The sequence below is a fragment of the Oncorhynchus mykiss genome, chromosome 12 (assembly GCF_013265735.2).
Source record: "Oncorhynchus mykiss isolate Arlee chromosome 12, USDA_OmykA_1.1, whole genome shotgun sequence".
NCBI classification, from domain to species: domain Eukaryota; kingdom Metazoa; phylum Chordata; class Actinopteri; order Salmoniformes; family Salmonidae; genus Oncorhynchus; species Oncorhynchus mykiss.
This window is the reverse complement of record NC_048576.1, coordinates 86,780,433-86,799,583: the sequence shown is the minus strand read 5'-3', so window position 1 is coordinate 86,799,583 and position 19,151 is coordinate 86,780,433. Positions and strand designations below refer to the sequence as shown.

General features: G+C 43.1%; 1 protein-coding gene across 2 annotated transcripts; it reads left to right on the top strand.

Moving 5' to 3' along the window:
* Positions 1-1,783: 1,783 nt before the first annotated feature.
* On the top strand, positions 1,784-17,759 carry LOC110486897. Of its 2 annotated transcripts, none has more exons than XM_036938963.1 (5): positions 1,784-1,934; positions 2,019-2,177; positions 13,951-14,283; positions 14,994-15,127; positions 16,887-17,759. In XM_036938963.1, exons 3-5 carry the CDS (start codon positions 13,992-13,994, stop codon positions 16,995-16,997), a joined length of 537 nt encoding a protein of 178 aa, XP_036794858.1. In that variant the 5' UTR covers positions 1,784-1,934; positions 2,019-2,177; positions 13,951-13,991; the 3' UTR covers positions 16,998-17,759. The 2 variants fall into 2 exon arrangements, with proteins under 2 accessions (XP_036794858.1, XP_036794857.1); XM_036938962.1 differs by lacking the exons at positions 1,784-1,934; positions 2,019-2,177 and adding exons at positions 9,840-10,058; positions 13,106-13,416.
* The last annotated feature ends 1,392 nt before the right edge of the window (positions 17,760-19,151 follow it).

Sequence of the window (19,151 nt, the reverse complement as noted above, 5' to 3'; positions counted from 1 at the left end):
CAAACATGTATGAAACGTTGTGTTCAAAGGGGTGCAGACAGAAAGGGATTGAAATCATATGGAACGACCTAGAAGACTTTCTCAGGAGGACAAAACACGGGTGTGCGAGATACTGTGAAATAAGAACGTGCTTTGTCGAGAGATTGTCACAGCTCATCGTGGAAACGTTGTTTCAACGAGGCTGCAGCACCCACAACATTTCACCTACTTTCTTGTGATGTCTCATAGAACCTTAACCCTGGACTGATGGAAGAAAAGTCCCAAAGATTCCTCAATGTAAAGTACTCTACATTATTATTACACTGTAGTTGTCCTCCAATGAGTCAAAATGACCTTCAATGATACCTTCCGATATCTGGTCTGGGTCTCAACATGGCCATTATGTAATGTTTTTCTCCTTTCTCCTGTCCATTGGCTCTCTTGGGGTCCACATTGAACTGGCACATACAGAATGAATAGCTTGGCTGATAACACTAGTCAGTTGATGTGTCAGTCTGACACTGAAAGGGGGAAGGCTGAGCTGAACTACTGTATACTGAACAAAAATATAAACGCAACATGTAAAGTGTTGGTCCTGTTTTTCATGACCTGAAATAAAAAAGGAGTATATCTGTCTGTAGTAAAGCCCTTTTGTGGGGAAAAACTCATTCTGATTGGCTGTGCCTGGCTCCCCAGTGGGTGGGCCTATGCTCTCCCATGCCCACTCATGGCTGCACCTCTGCCCAGTCATGTGAAATCCATAGATTAGGGCATTATTTATTTATTTAAATTGACTGATTTACTTACATGAAGTGTAACTCAGTAACATCTTTGAAATGTGTGCATGTTGCGTTCATATTTTGAATCAGTATACATGGTGCTGCATCTGACTGAGAGGATGTGGTCATAACAGCCTACATTTCATACTAGATGCAGTAACCTACATACAGTCATTTCAAAACATAGATAAGAAAGAATTGATAGGATCATCAGTTAAGTTTGCAACTGATTGTTTTGTATTGAAAGTACTGATCATGGCTGAGCAGGCAGGTCTCCCCTGATACAAGTCAGTATTCAACATCCATCTATGTCTGAGAACTTCGGGAGCTGAGCTGGAGCGAGGAGCAGAGCTGGAGCGAGGAGCTGAGCTGGAGCGAGGAGCTGAGCTGGAGCGAGGAGCTGAGCTGGAGCGAGGAGCTGAGCTGGAGCGAGGAGCTGAGCTGGAGCGAGGAGCTGAGCTGGAGCGAGGAGCTGAGCTGGAGCGAGGAGCAGAGCTGGAGCGAGGAGCAGAGCTGGAGCGAGGAGCAGAGCTGGAGCGAGGAGCTGAGCTGGAGCTAGGAGCTGAGCTGGAGCGAGGAGCTGAGCTGGAGCGAGGAGCTGAGCTGGAGCGAGGAGCTGAGCTGGAGCGAGGAGCTGAGCGTGCCCAATTTGACTGGAGCGTAGAGCAGAGCTGGAGCGAGGAGCTGAGCGTGCCCAATTTGACTGGAGCGTGGAGCTGAGCGTGCCCAATTTGACTGGAGCGAGGAGCTGAGCGTGCCCAATTTGACTGGAGCGAGGAGCTGAGCGTGCCCAATTTGACTGGAGCGTAGAGCAGAGCTGGAGCGAGGAGCTGAGCGTGCCCAATTTGACTGGAGCGAGGAGCTGAGCGTGCCCAATTTGACTGGAGCGAGGAGCTGAGCGTGCCCAATTTGACTGTAGCGTGGAGCAACTTTCCCAAAGGCTGGAGCATCGGCTGCTTCTCGCTGCTCCAATTTCACTCCAGTAGCGCTCACTTCACCAGCTCAGGGCCCGGACCAGCATGCATCTGTAGTCTACTTGTGTGCTGCTATAGCTCCTTGCTTTAGCGACTCATCTACTATGCTACATTTTTCACAAAGAAACTGATAAAACACACAGGTGAAAAATAAAGGTGACTTACAAAGATGAGGACCATAATCCTTACTTCAGGAAAGCAGGTGAATATGGTTTAATTGAAATACTGTGCCAGCCAATTATCGCTTTCTCTGATGATCTCCTGCCTGCTAACATCTTTCCTCTAGTCTAACAGCAGGTCTATGGGAAAAATATCCCAGGATGCTCTACTCTGATGGGACCACCTCAACACCATCAAGCCAGCTCCGTTGACAGTTCCCTGCCCAACACTCCACCTTCGTGGCACAGATGACAGAAACTTGCCCCTGGAACTCTACCCTACTTTGGTATGAATCCTTCCAAAGTTAATTGATTTCATAAACTGAGCTTTTTACAGTTGCATAGCAAGTGGTTGAAGTAGCAGCACTGTTTTTCATTTTGTCTCACAGGCCATTTGCCCAGAGGGACCATATCCACACATTAATATTTCAGACTTCAGCATAGAAAAACGACTGAAAAAAGTATCCCTCTCTACTTCATGTCTTGATGTTCACATTAATTTAATATGCTGTATGTTCTATCATCATTTATAGTTGCTATATGTTGCATACTGTACAGATGTACAATATGTAAATCAATATTTTATTAATATATGAACGTGCATTACAAAAAATATAGAAAAGCATTTTTAATGTACCACCATATACAGTATCTCAATATACAACTTTTATGTATGGGTACCTCACTTGAGATCAGTGATGAACTGTTTTCTAATAGGATATTTCCTGTATCAGGTTTAGCTCCAGTGTTTGGCCCAGAAATGTTTCCTTTTGTGTTTCCAGCTCTCTGAGGCCTGGCCCTCAAAAGTACCCAAATTGTTGGCTTTATGCAGACACCTCTCCCCCCCACTAGAGAGAGTTGTTCTCACACCCTGACTTGAAGTTTACCAACAGTAGGTGCTGTGTGCACTGTCTTTAGTTCCAGACCCATTCTAACCTGATTCAATAAGCAATTGACCAGACCCACTCTAACCTGATTCAATATGCAACTGACCAGATACACTCTAACCTGATTCAATAAGCAATTGACCAGACCCACTCCAACCTGATTCAACAAGCAATTGACCAGACCCACACTAACCTGATTCAACAAGCAATTGACCAGACCCACACTAACCTGATTCAACAAGCAACTGACCAGACCCACACTAACCTGAATCAACAAGCAACTGACCAGACCCACTCTAACCTGATTCAACAAGCAACTGACCAGACCCACTCTAACCTGATTCAACAAGCAACTGACCAGACCCACACTAACCTGATTCAACAAGCAACTGACCAGACCCACTCTAACCTGATTCAATAAGCAATTGACCAGACCCACTCTAACCTGATTCAACAAGCAACTGACCAGACCCACTCTAACCTGATTCAACAAGCAACTGACCAGACCCACTCTAACCTGATTCAACAAGCAACTGACCAGACACACTCTAACCTCATTCAACAAGCAACTGACCAGACCCACTCTAACCTGATTCAATAAGCAATTGACCAGACCCACTCTAACCTGATTCAATAAGCAAATGACCAGACCCACTCTAACCTGATTCAACAAGCAATTGACCAGACCCCCTCTAACCTGATTCAATAAGCAATTGACCAGACCCACTCTAACCTGATTCAATAAGCAATTTACCATGGTCTTCAATTTAGACCATAATTATTGAATCAGGTGTGTATACACACTTCCTCCACAGTGTAGCTTTCTAAGGGAGATGTCATGTTATATAATTTGCTGTTAAATATGTTGTGGTGAGGTTATGTTATGTGGTGAACCATTCACCTCTATGTCTGGGAGTAGAGGATATGTTATGTGGTGAACCATTCACCTCTATGTCTGGGAGTAGAGGATATGTTATGTAGTGAACAGTGGTGGAACAAATACCCAACTGTCATACTTGAGTAAAAGTAAAGATACCCTAATAGAAAATGACTCAAGTCAAGGTGAAAGCCAACCAGTAAAATACTATTTGAGTAAAAGTCTAAAAGTATTTTGTTTTAAGTATACTTATTTATCAAAGGTAAATGTAATTGCTAAAATATAAGTAATTTCACATTCCTTATATTAAGAAAACCAGACGGTACAATTGAAGTACTTTTGGGTGTCAGGGAAAATGTATGGAGTAAAAAGTACATTATTTTCTTTAGGAATGTAGTGAAGTAAAAGTAATCAAAAATATAAAGAGTAAAGTACAAATAACTAAAAATAACTACTTAAGTAGTACTTTAAAGTATGTTTACTTAAGCACTTTACACCACTGGTAGAGAACCATTAAAAAAAACATTAAAAAAACAAGAAAATGGTGCCATCTGGTTTGCTTAATATAAGGAATTTTAAATGATTTCTACTTTTATTTTTCATACTTAAGTATATTTTAAACCAAATACTTTTAGACTTTTATTAAAGTAGAACTTTACTGGGTGACTACTTTTACTTGAGTCATTTTCTATTAAGGTATCTTTACTTTTACTCAAGTATGACAGTTGGGTACTTTTTCCGCCACTGTATGTTGTGAACCGTTCACCTCTATCATGTCTGAGAGTAGAGGATATGTTATGTACTGAACCATTCACCTCTATCATGTCTGAGAGTAGAGGATATGTTATGTAGTGAACCATTCACCTCTATTATGTCTGAGAGTAGAGGATATGTTATGTAGTGAACCATTCACCTCTATCATGTCTGAGAGTAGAGGATATGTTATGTAGTGAACCATTCACCTCTATCATGTCTGAGAGTAGAGGATATGTTATGTACTGAACCATTCACCTCTATCATGTCTGAGAGTAGAGGATATGTTATGTAGTGAACCATTCACCTCTATCATATATGGGACTAGAGGATATGTTATGTAGTGAACCATTCACCTCTATGTCTGGGAGTAGAGGATATGTTATGTAGTGAACCATTCACCTCTATCATGTCTGAGAGTAGAGGATATGTTATGTAGTGAACCATTCACCTCTATCATGTCTGAGAGTAGAGGATATGTTATGTACTGAACCATTCACCTCTATCATGTCTGGGAGTAGAGGATATGTTATGTAGTGAACCATTCACCTCTATCATGTCTGGGAGTAGAGGATATGTTATGTATGTATGTAGTGAACCATTCACCTCTATCATGTCTGAGAGTAGAGGATATGTTATGTAGTGAACCATTCACCTCTATCATGTCTGAGAGTAGAGGATATGTTATGTACTGAACCATTCACCTCTATCATGTCTGAGAGTAGAAGATATGTTATGTAGTGAACCATTCACCTCTATCATGTCTGAGAGTAGAGAATATGTTATGTACTGAACCATTCACCTCTATCATGTCTGAGAGTAGAGGATATGTTATGTAGTGAACCATTCACCTCTATCATGTCTGAGAGTAGAGGATATGTTATGTAGTGAACCATTCACCTCTATGTCTGAGAGTAGAGGATATGTTATGTAGTGAACCATTCACCTCTATTATGTCTGAGAGTAGAGGATATGTTATGTAGTGAACCATTCACCTCTATCATGTCTGAGAGTAGAGGATATGTTATGTAGTGAACCATTCACCTCTATCATGTCTGAGAGTAGAGGATATGTTATGTATGTATGTAGTGAACCATTCACCTCTATCATGTCTGAGAGTAGAGGATATGTTATGTAGTGAACCATTCACCTCTATCATGTCTGAGAGTAGAGGATATGTTATGTATGTATGTAGTGAACCATTCACCTCTATCATGTCTGAGAGTAGAGGATATGTTATGTAGTGAAACATTCACCTCTATCATGTCTGAGAGTAGAGGATATGTTATGTAGTGAACCATTCACCTCTATCATGTCTGGGAGTAGAGGATATGTTATGTAGTGAACCATTCACCTCTATCATGTCTGAGAGTAGAGGATATGTTATGTAGTGAACCATTCACCTCTATCATGTCTGGGAGTAGAGGATATGTTATGTACTGAACCATTCACCTCTATCATGTCTGGGAGTAGAGGATATGTTATGTAGTGAACCATTCACCTCTATCATGTCTGGGAGTAGAGGATATGTTATGTAGTGAACCATTCACCTCTATCATGTCTGAGAGTAGAGGATATGTTATGTATGTATGTAGTGAACCATTCACCTCTATCATGTCTGGGAGTAGAGGATATGTTATGTAGTGAAACATTCACCTCTATCATGTCTGAGAGTAGAGGATATGTTATGTAGTGAACCATTCACCTCTATCATGTCTGAGAGTAGAGGATATGTTATGTAGTGAACCATTCACCTCTATCATGTCTGAGAGTAGAGGATATGTTATGTAGTGAACCATTCACCTCTATCATGTCTGAGAGTAGAGGATATGTTATGTAGTGAACCATTCACCTCTATCATGTCTGGGACTAGAGGATATGTTATGTAGTGAACCATTCACCTCTATCATGTCTGAGAGTAGAGGATATGTTATGTAGTGAACCATTCACCTCTATCATGTCTGGGAGTAGAGGATATGTTATGTACTGAACCATTCACCTCTATCATGTCTGGGAGTAGAGGATATGTTATGTAGTGAACCATTCACCTCTATCATGTCTGGGAGTAGAGGATATGTTATGTAGTGAACCATTCACCTCTATCATGTCTGAGAGTAGAGGATATGTTATGTATGTATGTAGTGAACCATTCACCTCTATCATGTCTGGGAGTAGAGGATATGTTATGTAGTGAAACATTCACCTCTATCATGTCTGAGAGTAGAGGATATGTTATGTAGTGAACCATTCACCTCTATCATGTCTGAGAGTAGAGGATATGTTATGTAGTGAACCATTCACCTCTATCATGTCTGAGAGTAGAGGATATGTTATGTAGTGAACCATTCACCTCTATCATGTCTGAGAGTAGAGGATATGTTATGTAGTGAACCATTCACCTCTATCATGTCTGGGACTAGAGGATATGTTATGTAGTGAACCATTCACCTCTATCATGTCTGAGAGTAGAGGATATGTTATGTAGTGAACCATTCACCTCTATTATGTCTGAGAGTAGAGGATATGTTATGTAGTGAACCATTCAAAATCAAATCAAATCAAATCAAATTTTATTTGTCACATACACATGGTTAGCAGATGTTAATGCGAGTGTAGCGAAATGCTTGTGCTTCTAGTTCCGACAATGCAGTAATAACAAGTAATCTAACTAACAATTCCAAAACTACTGTCTTGTACACAGTGTAAGGGGATAAAGAATATGTACATAAGGATATATGAATGAGTGATGGTACAGAGCAGCATAGGCAAGATACAGTAGATGGTATCAAGTACAGTATGTACAAATGAGATGAGTATGTAAACAAAGTGGCATAGTTTAAAGTGGCTAGTGATACATGTATTACATAGGGATACAGTCGATGATATAGAGTACAGTATATACGTATGCATATGAGATTAATAATGTAGGGTAAGTAACATTATATAAGGTAGCATTGTTTAAAGTGGCTAGTGATATATTTACATAATTTCCCATCAATTCCCATTATTAAAGTGGCTGGAGTTGAGTCAGTGTCAGTGTGTTGGCAGCAGCCACTCAGTGTTAGTGGTGGCTGTTTAACAGTCTGATGGCCTTGAGATAGAAGCTGTTTTTCAGTCTCTCGGTCCCAGCTTTGATGCACCTGTACTGACCTCGCCTTCTGGATGATAGCGGGGTGAACAGGCAGTGGCTCGGGTGGTTGATGTCCTTGATGATCTTTATGGCCTTCCTGTGACATCGGGTGGTGTAGGTGTCCTGGAGGGCAGGTAGTTTGCCCCAGGTGATGCGTTGTGCAGACCTCACTACCCTCTGGAGAGCCTTACGGTTGAGGGCGGTGCAGTTGCCATACCAGGCGGTGATACAGCCCGCCAGGATGCTCTCGATTGTGCATCTGTAGAAGTTTGTGAGTGCTTTTGGTGACAAGCTGAATTTCTTCAGCCTCCTGAGGTTGAAGAGGCGCTGCTGCGCCTTCTTCACGATGCTGTCTGTGTGAGTGGACCAATTCAGTTTGTCTGTGATGTGTATGCGAGGAACTTAAAACTTGCTACCCTCTCCACTACTGTTCCATCGATGTGGATAGGGGGGTGTTCCCTCTGCTGTTTCCTGAAGTCCACAATCATCTCCTTAGTTTTGTTGACGTTGAGTGTGAGGTTATTTTCCTGACACCACACTCCGAGGGCCCTCACCTCCTCCCTGTAGGCCGTCTCGTCGTTGTTGGTAATCAAGCCTACCACTGTTGTGTCGTCCGCAAACTTGATGATTGAGTTGGAGGCGTGCGTGGCCACGCAGTCGTGGGTGAACAGGGAGTACAGGAGAGGGCTCAGAACGCACCCTTGTGGGGCCCCAGTGTTGAGGATCAGCGGGGAGGAGATGTTGTTGCCTACCCTCACCACCTGGGGGCGGCCTGTCAGGAAGTCCAGTACCCAGTTGCACAGGGCGGGGTCGAGACCCAGGGTCTCGAGCTTGATGACGAGCTTGGAGGGTACTATGGTGTTGAATGCCGAGCTGTAGTCGATGAACAGCATTCTCACATAGGTATTCCTCTTGTCCAGATGGGTTAAGGCAGTGTGCAGTGTGGTTGAGATTGCATCGTCTGTGGACCTATTTGGGCGGTAAGCAAATTGGAGTGGGTCTAGGGTGTCAGGTAGGGTGGAGGTGATATGGTCCTTGACTAGTCTCTCAAAGCACTTCATGATGACGGATGTGAGTGCTACGGGGCGGTAGTCGTTTAGCTCAGTTACCTTAGCTTTCTTGGGAACAGGAACAATGGTGGCCCTCTTGAAGCATGTGGGAACAGCAGACTGGTATAGGGATTGATTGAATATGTCCGTAAACACACCGGCCAGCTGGTCTGCGCATGCTCTGAGGGCGCGGCTGGGGATGCCGTCTGGGCCTGCAGCCTTGCGAGGGTTAACACGTTTAAATGTCTTACTCACCTCGGCTGCAGTGAAGGAGAGACCGCATGTTTTCGTTGCAGGCCGTGTCAGTGGCACTGTATTGTCCTCAAAGCGGGCAAAAAAGTTATTTAGTCTGCCTGGGAGCAAGACATCCTGGTCCGTGACTGGGCTGGATTTCTTCCTGTAGTCCGTGATTGACTGTAGACCCTGCCACATGCCTCTTGTGTCTGAGCCGTTGAATTGAGATTCTACTTTGTCTCTGTACTGGCGCTTAGCTTGTTTGATAGCCTTGCGGAGGGAATAGCTCAATAGCTTCAGTTTCACACGAATGCTGCCATCAATCCACGGTTTCTGGTTAGGGAATGTTTTAATCGTTGCTATGGGAACGACATCTTCAACGCACGTTCTAATGAACTCGCACACCGAATCAGCGTATTCGTCAATGTTGTTATCTGACGCAATACGAAACATCTCCCAGTCCACGTGATGGAAGCAGTCTTGGAGTGTGGAGTCAGCTTGGTCGGACCAGCGTTGGACAGACCTCAGCGTGGGAGCCTCTTGTTTTAGTTTCTGTCTGTAGGCAGGGATCAACAAAATGGAGTCGTGGTCAGCTTTTCCGAAAGGGGGGCGGGGCAGGGCCTTATATGCGTCGCGGAAGTTAGAGTAACAATGATACAAGGTCTTTCCACCCCTGGTTGCGCAATCGATATGCTGATAAAATTTGGGGAGTCTTGTTTTCAGATTAGCCTTGTTAAAATCCCCAGCTACAATGAATGCAGCCTCCGGATAAATCGTTTCCAGTTTGCAGAGAGTTAAATAAAGTTCGTTCAGAGCCATCGATGTGTCTGCTTGGGGGGGATATATACGGCTGTGATTATAATCGAAGAGAATTCTCTTGGTAGATAATGCGGTCTACATTTGATTGTGAGGAATTCTAAATCAGGTGAACAGAAGGATTTGAGCCTCTATAGATAGGATTTCACCTCTATCATGTCTGAGAGTAGAGGATATGTTATGTATGTATGTAGTGAACCATTCTGGGAGTAGGGAGTCTAGTGTTACGCACATCACCTGAACCCAGGTTGCACATAGAAAGCATCAGTAGAGTTAGAAGTCATTGTTGTCACACACTCTGGTTTGTTATATTTACCTGCCTATAGTCTCCCTAATAACAGGTCACAACAGTGTGGACTAACTTTGAAAAGTTGATGGTGTGTGTCCATTTGAAGTGGTTGTTGTAGCGTTCCATTCCAGTTGTTTTTTTTTATTATTTTTTTTATTTCACCATTATTTAACCAGGTAGGCTAGTTGAGAACAAGTTCTCATTTGCAACTGCGACCTGGCCAAGATAAGGCATAGCAGTGTGAACAGACAACACAGAGTTACACATGGAGTAAACAATTAACAAGTCAATAACACAGTAGAAAAAAGGGGAGTCTATATATACATTGTGTGCAAAAGGCATGAGAAGGGAGGCAAATAATTTCAATTATGCAGATTAACACTGGAGTGATAAATGATCAGGTGGTTATGTACAGGTAGAGATATTGGTGTGCAAAAGAGCAGAAAAATAAATAAATAAAAACAGTATGGGGATGAGGTAGGTGAAAATGGGTGGGCTATTTACCAATAGACTATGTACAGCTGCAGCGATCGGTTAGCTGCTCAGATAGCAGATGTTTGAAGTTGGTGAGGGAGATAAAAGTCTCCAACTTGAGCGATTTTTGCAATTCGTTCCAGTCACAGGCAGCAGAGAACTGGAACGAAAGGCGGCCAAATGAGGTGTTGGCTTTAGGGATGATCAGTGAGATACACCTGCTGGAGCGCGTGCTACGGATGGGTGTTGCCATCGTAACCAGTGAACTGAGATAAGGCGGAGCTTTACCTAGCATGGACTTGTAGATGACCTGGAGCCAGTGGGTCTGGCGACAAATATGTAGCGAGGGCCAGCCGACTAGAGCATACAAGTCGCAGTGGTGGGTGGTATAAGGTGCTTTAGTGACAAAACGGATGGCACTGTGATAAACTGCATCCAGTTTGCTGAGTAGAGTGTTGGAAGCAATTTTGTAGATGACATCGCCGAAGTCGAGGATCGGTAGGATAGTCAGTTTTACTAGGGTAAGTTTGGCGGCGTGAGTGAAGGAGGCTTTGTTGCGGAATAGAAAGCCGACTCTTGATTTGATTTTCGATTGGAGATGTTTGATATGGGTCTGGAAGGAGAGTTTAGAGTCTAGCCAGACACCTAGGTACTTATAGATGTCCACATATTCAAGGTCGGAACCATCCAGGGTGGTGATGCTGGTCAGGCGTGCGGGTGCAGGCAGCGAACGGTTGAAAAGCATGCATTTGGTTTTACTAGCGTTTAAGAGCAGTTGGAGGCCACGGAAGGAGTGCTGTATGGCATTGAAGCTCGTTTGGAGGTTAGATAGCACAGTGTCCAAGGACGGGCCGGAAGTATATAGAATGGTGTCGTCTGCGTAGAGGTGGATCAGGGAATCGCCCGCAGCATGAGAAACATCATTGATATATACAGAGAAAAGAGTCGGCCCGAGAATTGAACCCTGTGGCACCCCCATAGAGACTGCCAGAGGACCGGACAGCATGCCCTCCGATTTGACACACTGAACTCTGTCTGCAAAGTAATTGGTGAACCAGGCAAGGCAGTCATCCGAAAAACCGAGGCTACTGAGTCTGCCGATAAGAATACGGTGATTGACAGAGTCGAAAGCCTTGGCAAGGTCTATGAAGACGGCTGCACAGTACTGTCTTTTATCGATGGCGGTTATGATATCGTTTAGTACCTTGAGCGTGGCTGAGGTACACCCGTGACCGGCTCGGAAACCAGATTGCACAGCGGAGAAGGTACGGTGGGATTCAAGATGGTCAGTGACCTGTTTGTTGACTTGGCTTTCGAAGACCTTAGATAGGCAGGGCAGGATGGATATAGGTCTGTAACAGTTTGGGTCCAGGGTGTCGCCCCCTTTGAAGAGGGGGATGACTGCGGCAGCTTTCCAATCCTTGGGGATCTCAGACGATATGAAAGAGAGGTTGAACAGGCTGGTAATAGGGGTTGCGACAATGGCGGCGGATAGTTTCAGGAATAGAGGGTCCAGATTGTCAAGCCCAGCTGATTTGTACGGGTCCAGGTTTTGCAGCTCTTTCAGAACATCTGCTATCTGGATTTGGGTAAAGGAGAACCTGGAGAGGCTTGGGCGAGTAGCTGCGGGGGGGGGGGGAGCTGTTGGCCGAGGTTGGAGTAGCCAGGCGGAAGGCATGGCCAGCCGTTGAGAAATGCTTGTTGAAGTTTTCGATAATCATGGATTTATCGGTGGTGACCGTGTTACCTAGCCTCAATGCAGTGGGCAGCTGGGAGGAGGTGCTCTTGTTCTCCATGGACTTCACAGTGTCCCAGAACTTTTTGGAGTTGGAGCTACAGGATGCAAACTTCTGCCTGAAGAAGTTGACTTTAGCTTTCCTGACTGACTGTGTGTATTGGTTCCTGACTTCCCTGAACAGTTGCATATCGCGGGGACTATTCGATGTTAGTGCAGTCCGCCACAGGATGTTTTTGTGCTGGTCGAGGGCAGTCAGGTCTGGAGTGAACCAGGGGCTATATCTGTTCTTAGTTCTGCATTTTTTGAACGGAGCATGCTTATCTAAAATGGTGAGGAAGTTACTTTTAAAGAAAGACCAGGCATCCTCAACTGACGGGATGAGGTCAATGTCCTTCCAGGATACCCGGGCCAGGTCGATTAGAAAGGCCTGCTCACAGAAGTGTTTTAGGGAGCGTTTGACAGTGATGAGGGGTGGTCGTTTGACTGCGGCTCCGTAGCGAATACAGGCAATGAGGCAGTGATCGCTGAGATCCTGGTTGTAGACAGCGGAGGTGTATTTGGAGGGCCAGTTGGTCAGGATGACGTCAATGAGGGTGCCCTTGTTTACAGAGTTAGGGTTGTACCTGGTGGGTTCCTTGATGATTTGAGTGAGATTGAGGGCATCTAGCTTAGATTGTAGGACTGCCGGGGTGTTAAGCATATCCCAGTTTAGGTCACCTAACAGAACAAACTCTGAAGCTAGATGGGGGGTGATCAATTCACAAATGGTGTCCAGGGCACAGCTGGGAGCTGAGGGGGGTCGGTAGCAGGCGGCAACAGTGAGAGACTTATTTCTGGAGAGAGTAATTTTCAAAATTAGTAGTTCGAACTGTTTGGGTATGGACCTGGAAAGTATGACATTACTTTGCAGGCTATCTCTGCAGTAGACTGCAACTCCTCCCCCTTTGGCAGTTCTATCTTGACGGAAGATACTTGAAGTGACTGTCTTTGAATGACAAACCCACAAATTAATGCTCTGAAAATAATTGTGTTTTGTTGTTTAACCTCATTTATCCCTAACCTATGACTGTATCACACACAAGTAGGCCTACTTCGTGTTCCTATTGGTGGAGAGGTTCTAGAGCAGACACCACTGTGGTAAAGACATTCTGTATATTTCCTGTTATTTGAAGGCTCAGTTTAGTTGTGATGTGTAGGTCTTGTATTAGCAGGATGTCTGCATTCTCTCTGTGTTGTTCAATCTTCCTCTGCCTTCTTTGCTGCACCTTGGCTGAGAAAGGTGAGTGGTATTTATTTTAGTTTTCTATTGGGAGGTGGACATCCTTTTGAGTTCATGGAAAGGGGCGGTTTTTTGTACAGTCGACTCCTGATAAGCGCACTTTGAATAAGTACAATACAGTTTCCAGTCTCATTTCAATGACATGATTTTTAATAGCTTGCTCCTGATAACTGCATATCTGGCACAACAGTCCCAAGACATTGCCTTTTTCAGGAGTCCACTGTAATCTAGAGTCCACTGTAATCTAGAGTCCACTGTAATCTAGAGTCCACTGTAATCTAGAGTTGCAATATCATAGATATACAGATGCTGTTTTCAAGTCATTTACTTTTCAAGCGTAATATTCAAATGAGAGTAGTATATGGTTCCTTGTATTCATAATCCATTTCCAAAAATAGACCCAGACTTGTGTGAAACTAGTTTTGGGTAGTAAAGATCTCCTTAACTGGTTGGTATTGGCTTATCCTTAAAACAAAAGATCTGACACATATGTTGTGTGTGTTTTTCTTCCATTCTCCCATCTGCTCATGAAAGGGAGCAAGGGACTGCTGGTCCGAAAGCAGGAGGGAGACACTATGACCATCCACTGCAGCACCTCTCTGCCAGACCAAGAAAACCTGGGTGTGTACATGCGCCTGACAAAAGAGATTCCAGTCCTCTACTTTCACCAGGAAACAAAAAAATTAACCCTCCACGAGAGGTTCAAACTCAGATTGACGACTAACGGAAGACTCAACAAAATGGACATCACCATCACAAACCTGACCATAGAAGACTCTGGGGCCTTCTGGTGTGTGTACGATGTTTATAAGAAAAACAAGATTGAGAAGACTGAGGGGGAAGGAGCTGTTTTGCTGGTGGTGAATGGTGAGTGTCTCAGCCAGTCCTGATTCGTTCCCTAACATTCCATTTGGCACTTACTGCACCCTTCAATGTTCAAGTTTTTGTGGTCATATGCTCAAGCACAGTGAAATGCTTAACTTGCCAGCCTTACCCTACAGTGCAGCATTCAATATCAAAATAGTATAACTAATAAGCAATTAAATAGAAAACAACATGAGAAATAAGATAAGGAGCTGAATAAATGGATGTGAATGGTTATCAGTAATCCATGAACAGCAGTGTAGTGGTAGTGATACATCTAATACAATGGGGGAGCAGTAGTTATGAACCATTTAACAGTCTTATGGTCAGGGGACAGAAGCTGTTTAGGAGCCTGTTGGTCTGAGCCTTTATGGACCGGTACCGTCTGCTGGACAGCAATTTTTCTGGCCTTTCACAGCCTGGCATGTATGTCCTGGATACAGATCTGTACGTTGGAAGCTGCTCCACTGGTTATACCTATCCAGATCCTACAGATCTGCAAATATTGAATGTTAATGGGGTCAAGAGGAGGGTTAGGGAATGATTCAGGACCATTGTCTTAATGTGATCTCTGAGCAGCACAGTCTCATAGGAACTAATCCTAATTTGAGCTACCTAACTTCTAAAAAAGTTCAGACTGGTCAGTTTGTTGAGTTTAATTGGACTGAACTGAATTAAAACGTGTGCTACCCTGGTGTGTTGCTGTGCCACAGATGAGGAGTGTGACCAGAATGACGCATCCTCAGGGCTAGGAATGTCCTGGTATCTAGTCCTGGTCTCAGCTGTCACTGCTGGCTCTGTGCTTCTCCTGAGTCTGCTCATCCTCTTCATCTGGGTCATCCCCAGGGTAAGTACTACAGTAAAGTGTGTGTGCCTACATGAAAAATACTGCAGTTTACTATAGAATACTACAGTAGTGACTATAGAATTCTGTAGTAAATTGTAGTATACTGTACAATACTATACACTGTAGTATCCCTCAATCATGTGTAGTACTTAATGTTGTAGTATACTGCAGTATTATATGAAAAAAACCTGAGTAAATTCTACAGTATTGTCCCCAAAAACACTACAGTCTGCAAAAACACTAGACTTTAATGATAGTAAATACTACAGTATTTAATTTGCATAACCCCTAACCATTCCCCTCCCCATATCCACATTTGTGCTAGGTTAGTTCAGAGCTTCTGCTTTTTTCTATATCTTCTCAGACCCCAGTCCTACCTACCTAACTACAGGTTATGGAAAATGTTCTCTTTTAGTATTTCCCCAGTAGGTTTCCTCAAGGAAAAAGCCTCCACTTCTATGTCAAAGATAATAAAACTAAAATACTATAGTAAATACTACAGTAATGTCCGCAATGGCACAACAGTAAATACTACAGTATATTACAGTCCGCAAAAACACGACAGTAAATACTACAGTATACAATCCGCAAGCACACTGCAGTAAATACTACAGTATACTACAGTAAATACTACACTCTGCAAAAACACTTAATTAAATACTTGATTATATAATACAGTTAATTTACATCATTATTTTTACTATAGTTAACTGCAGATACTAAAGTATAATACAGTAAATACTACTTTAGTACGCAGAAACACTACTGTATATACTACAGTATATTACAGTCCGCAAAAACACTACAGTAAATACTATAGTATAAAATACAGTTTTCTTTTACTACAGTATTTATACTATAGTTAACTGTAAATACTACAGTAAATACTACTTTACTCCACAAAAACACTACAGTGAATACCACAGTATTTATATCATAGTATACTATAGTATTTTTTGTGTGTGTGTGTGTGTAGGTGTTGAAGCTTGTGAATCTGCGTGTAGGTGTTTAAGCTTGTGAATCTGTGTGTAGGTGTTTAAACTTGTGAATCTGTGTGTAGATGTTTGAGTGTGTGTGTCGGGTGGCAAGATTGCCACCTCAGCACTGTCTCCACTGACCTGTCTTTGGTAGGGAAATGCACAGTTTTTAACTTCAGCCTTTTGCTTTGACTGATGGAATCTGTTGGGGAAGTTCTATTATCAGTACTGTCACAACATATTTGACAGGATATAGCTCCGTATACTAGACATGTTCAGTGGTATTGTTTGATTTCATCTACATTGATCGTATTTCATGAGTTATGACCTGCTTCTGGGGAATTGCGCAAATTCTGCCCCTGCATATTCCGTCTCATCTATCTCGCGTGTGTGTGTGTGTGTGTGTGTGTGCGTGTGTGTGTGTATAGTATACATGCACATTTTTGACATTTGCAATGTGTTGATGATAATGTTAGTTCAATTAATTTCAATTCCATACACAAGGTATTTACTGAAACACACGACCCCTTCTGATCCCCCCCCCCCCTTCTAAAGACACGGCGACAGGAAGCCTAGAGGTTAAGAGCGTTGAGCCAGTAACAGAAAAGGCGCTGGTTAGAATCCCCGAGCACACTTGGTGAAAAATGTGTTGCTGTGCTTTTGAGCAAGGCACTTAACCCTAATTGCTCCTGTAAGTCGCTCTGGATAAGAGTGTCAGTTAAATGTTAATAACATAGCGTACTAATAGTACCTTTTCTGACCAAGATCTCTTGTCTTCCCAGTTAAAGGCATGGCGTGCAACGATTAGACCAACACAGAGCAAGAGTAGCGATGTCTATGAAGACATGCGCACCACCATTAGACGTGCACACCCCCCCCAGATGGGTTATTAGTGATGTTGCACGGCAGCCATCTTTACTTTGGGCACTAACCTAAGACAGGTTGCTACGGGTGTTGCACAGCAGCCATCTTTACTTTGGGCACGACCTTCGGACAGCTTGTTACTGATGATGTACGGCAGCCATCTTTAATTTGGGTCCAAATGGAAGCTCATGTCAGCTGACTAAGAGACAATTATGTAAACATACTGTAATACATGATGTCAACGAAGGACTTTGAAAGATATATTCTCAGGTTGTGTTAAGTAGCAAGGGTTTGCATCAATGATGTACTCTTATGTCAGTCATTCAACCTCAAGGTAAGCTACCTATATACTGTAGCTACTTAAGTACACAGCATTGTATGTGACTGACATCACACATTGTAAATGGTTTTTCATACAGAGGTTTGTTATAGTCCTTGACCCTGACGTATCAGGGAGAATTTGAGTCTTGTAATTACAACCACAATTTAACTTGAAAATAGCACTGATTGCTGTGCATTGAATTTCATTGTCTTTAGCTGTACATTCTATTTTTCTTTATAGATTGACAATATATATTTTTGAACAACTTTTAAATGTTGAATTGATTCTCTATTGTATATATTGTTTTTACATATTTGATGGCATTGGGCCTATGCCTATTTTTCAGGCGCCAGGCAACTTTTACTGCTATTTTATTGTAATACTTTTGCATTCTTAAGTTCCTGTACTGATCATGTTGTTCCTGTAATGATAGTCTATTTTTTATAATAAATGAGTCATAAGACTTCCAGTTCCGTTTCTGTGGTCATTGTGCCATCTCATGTTTTTCACAACAGTTTTGTGATGTTTTTATTTGAAGAACCCACATCAGCAGGGCTCGTCTCTCTAAAGGAAAACTAGTGTATTTTTTATATTTGCTGGACAGGCTGGGGTTGGTCGGTCCTGCTGTCACCTTACAGCACTTACTGTATGGCCCACTAACTAGCTGGGATCCAATCACAGGTCTACTGTGTTCCCCTTCCATTTACTCCTGTCTCTCTCATTAAATCACCTGCTGTCACCTTACAGCACTTACTGTATGGCCCACTAACTAGCTGGGATCCAATCACAGGTCTACTGTGTTCCCCTTCCATTTACTCCTGTCTCTCTCATTAAATCACCTGCTGTCACCTTACAGCACTTACTGTATGGCCCACTAACTAGCTGGGATCCAATCACAGGTCTACTGCTTTACTGAATACTGTGTTCCCCTTCCATTTACTCCTGTCTCTCTCATTAAATCACACAAATATGAAAAGGAGTGGAAACACACTCTCCTTAAAAAAACAGTATTCTGAAAGCCTGAAGGACTATCAGTTAATAAGTCCACCTACTGACTCATTAATACAAGTGTTATACTGCATTCCGATTACACTAATGTGTGTTATTGCAGAATCATTTTCCAGTGGAGTGTCATTCTACAACAACTTAATAGCTGTGTTCAGGGTTTCCAATAGAGCAGTGGTCCTCGACCCCTGGTCTGTGGACCACCACTGTTCCCTGAGATGTTAGTGACTGGTCCCTCAGATGGTTGGCTGACACAAATTAAGTTTGACCTAGTTTGTGTTAATCAAAGCATTTTTGGATGGGGAGAGGAGCCATTGCTTGCTCAGTCTCTGAGGCAAAAAGGTTCAGAATCGTTACATCTAGAGATTCGTTATATCTAAAGCCTTGCAAGGCAGTCTTTCCATGAGTCAAAAGGCAAGGGCCTAAATGTCACACTGTTTGTCACTAAAGCATGCACAACACCAGACCACAGTGGAGGTGCATGTTGTTTTCATTGCACACATCACTTACGTGTGGTGAAAGTTTGGTTAAAGCTGTGACTTTCTTCTCCCGCTGTGGACCCGGGTATTTTTATATAGTGCAGCAAGGGTACAGTGTATGTACAGAGGTGTGTGTGTCTTTGTGTGATGGTAGTGTTGTGTTTGTGTGTGTGTGTGTGTGTGTGTGCCTTTGTGTGATGGTAGTGGTATGGGTGTGTTTGTGTGTGTGTATGTGTGTGTGTGTGTGTGTGTCTTTGTGTGATGGTAGTGGTATGTGTGTGTGTGTGTTTGTGTGGTGGTATGTGTGTGTGTGTGTCTTTGTGTGATGGTAGTGGTATGGGTGTGTTTGTGTGTGTGTGTGTGTCTTTGTGTGATGG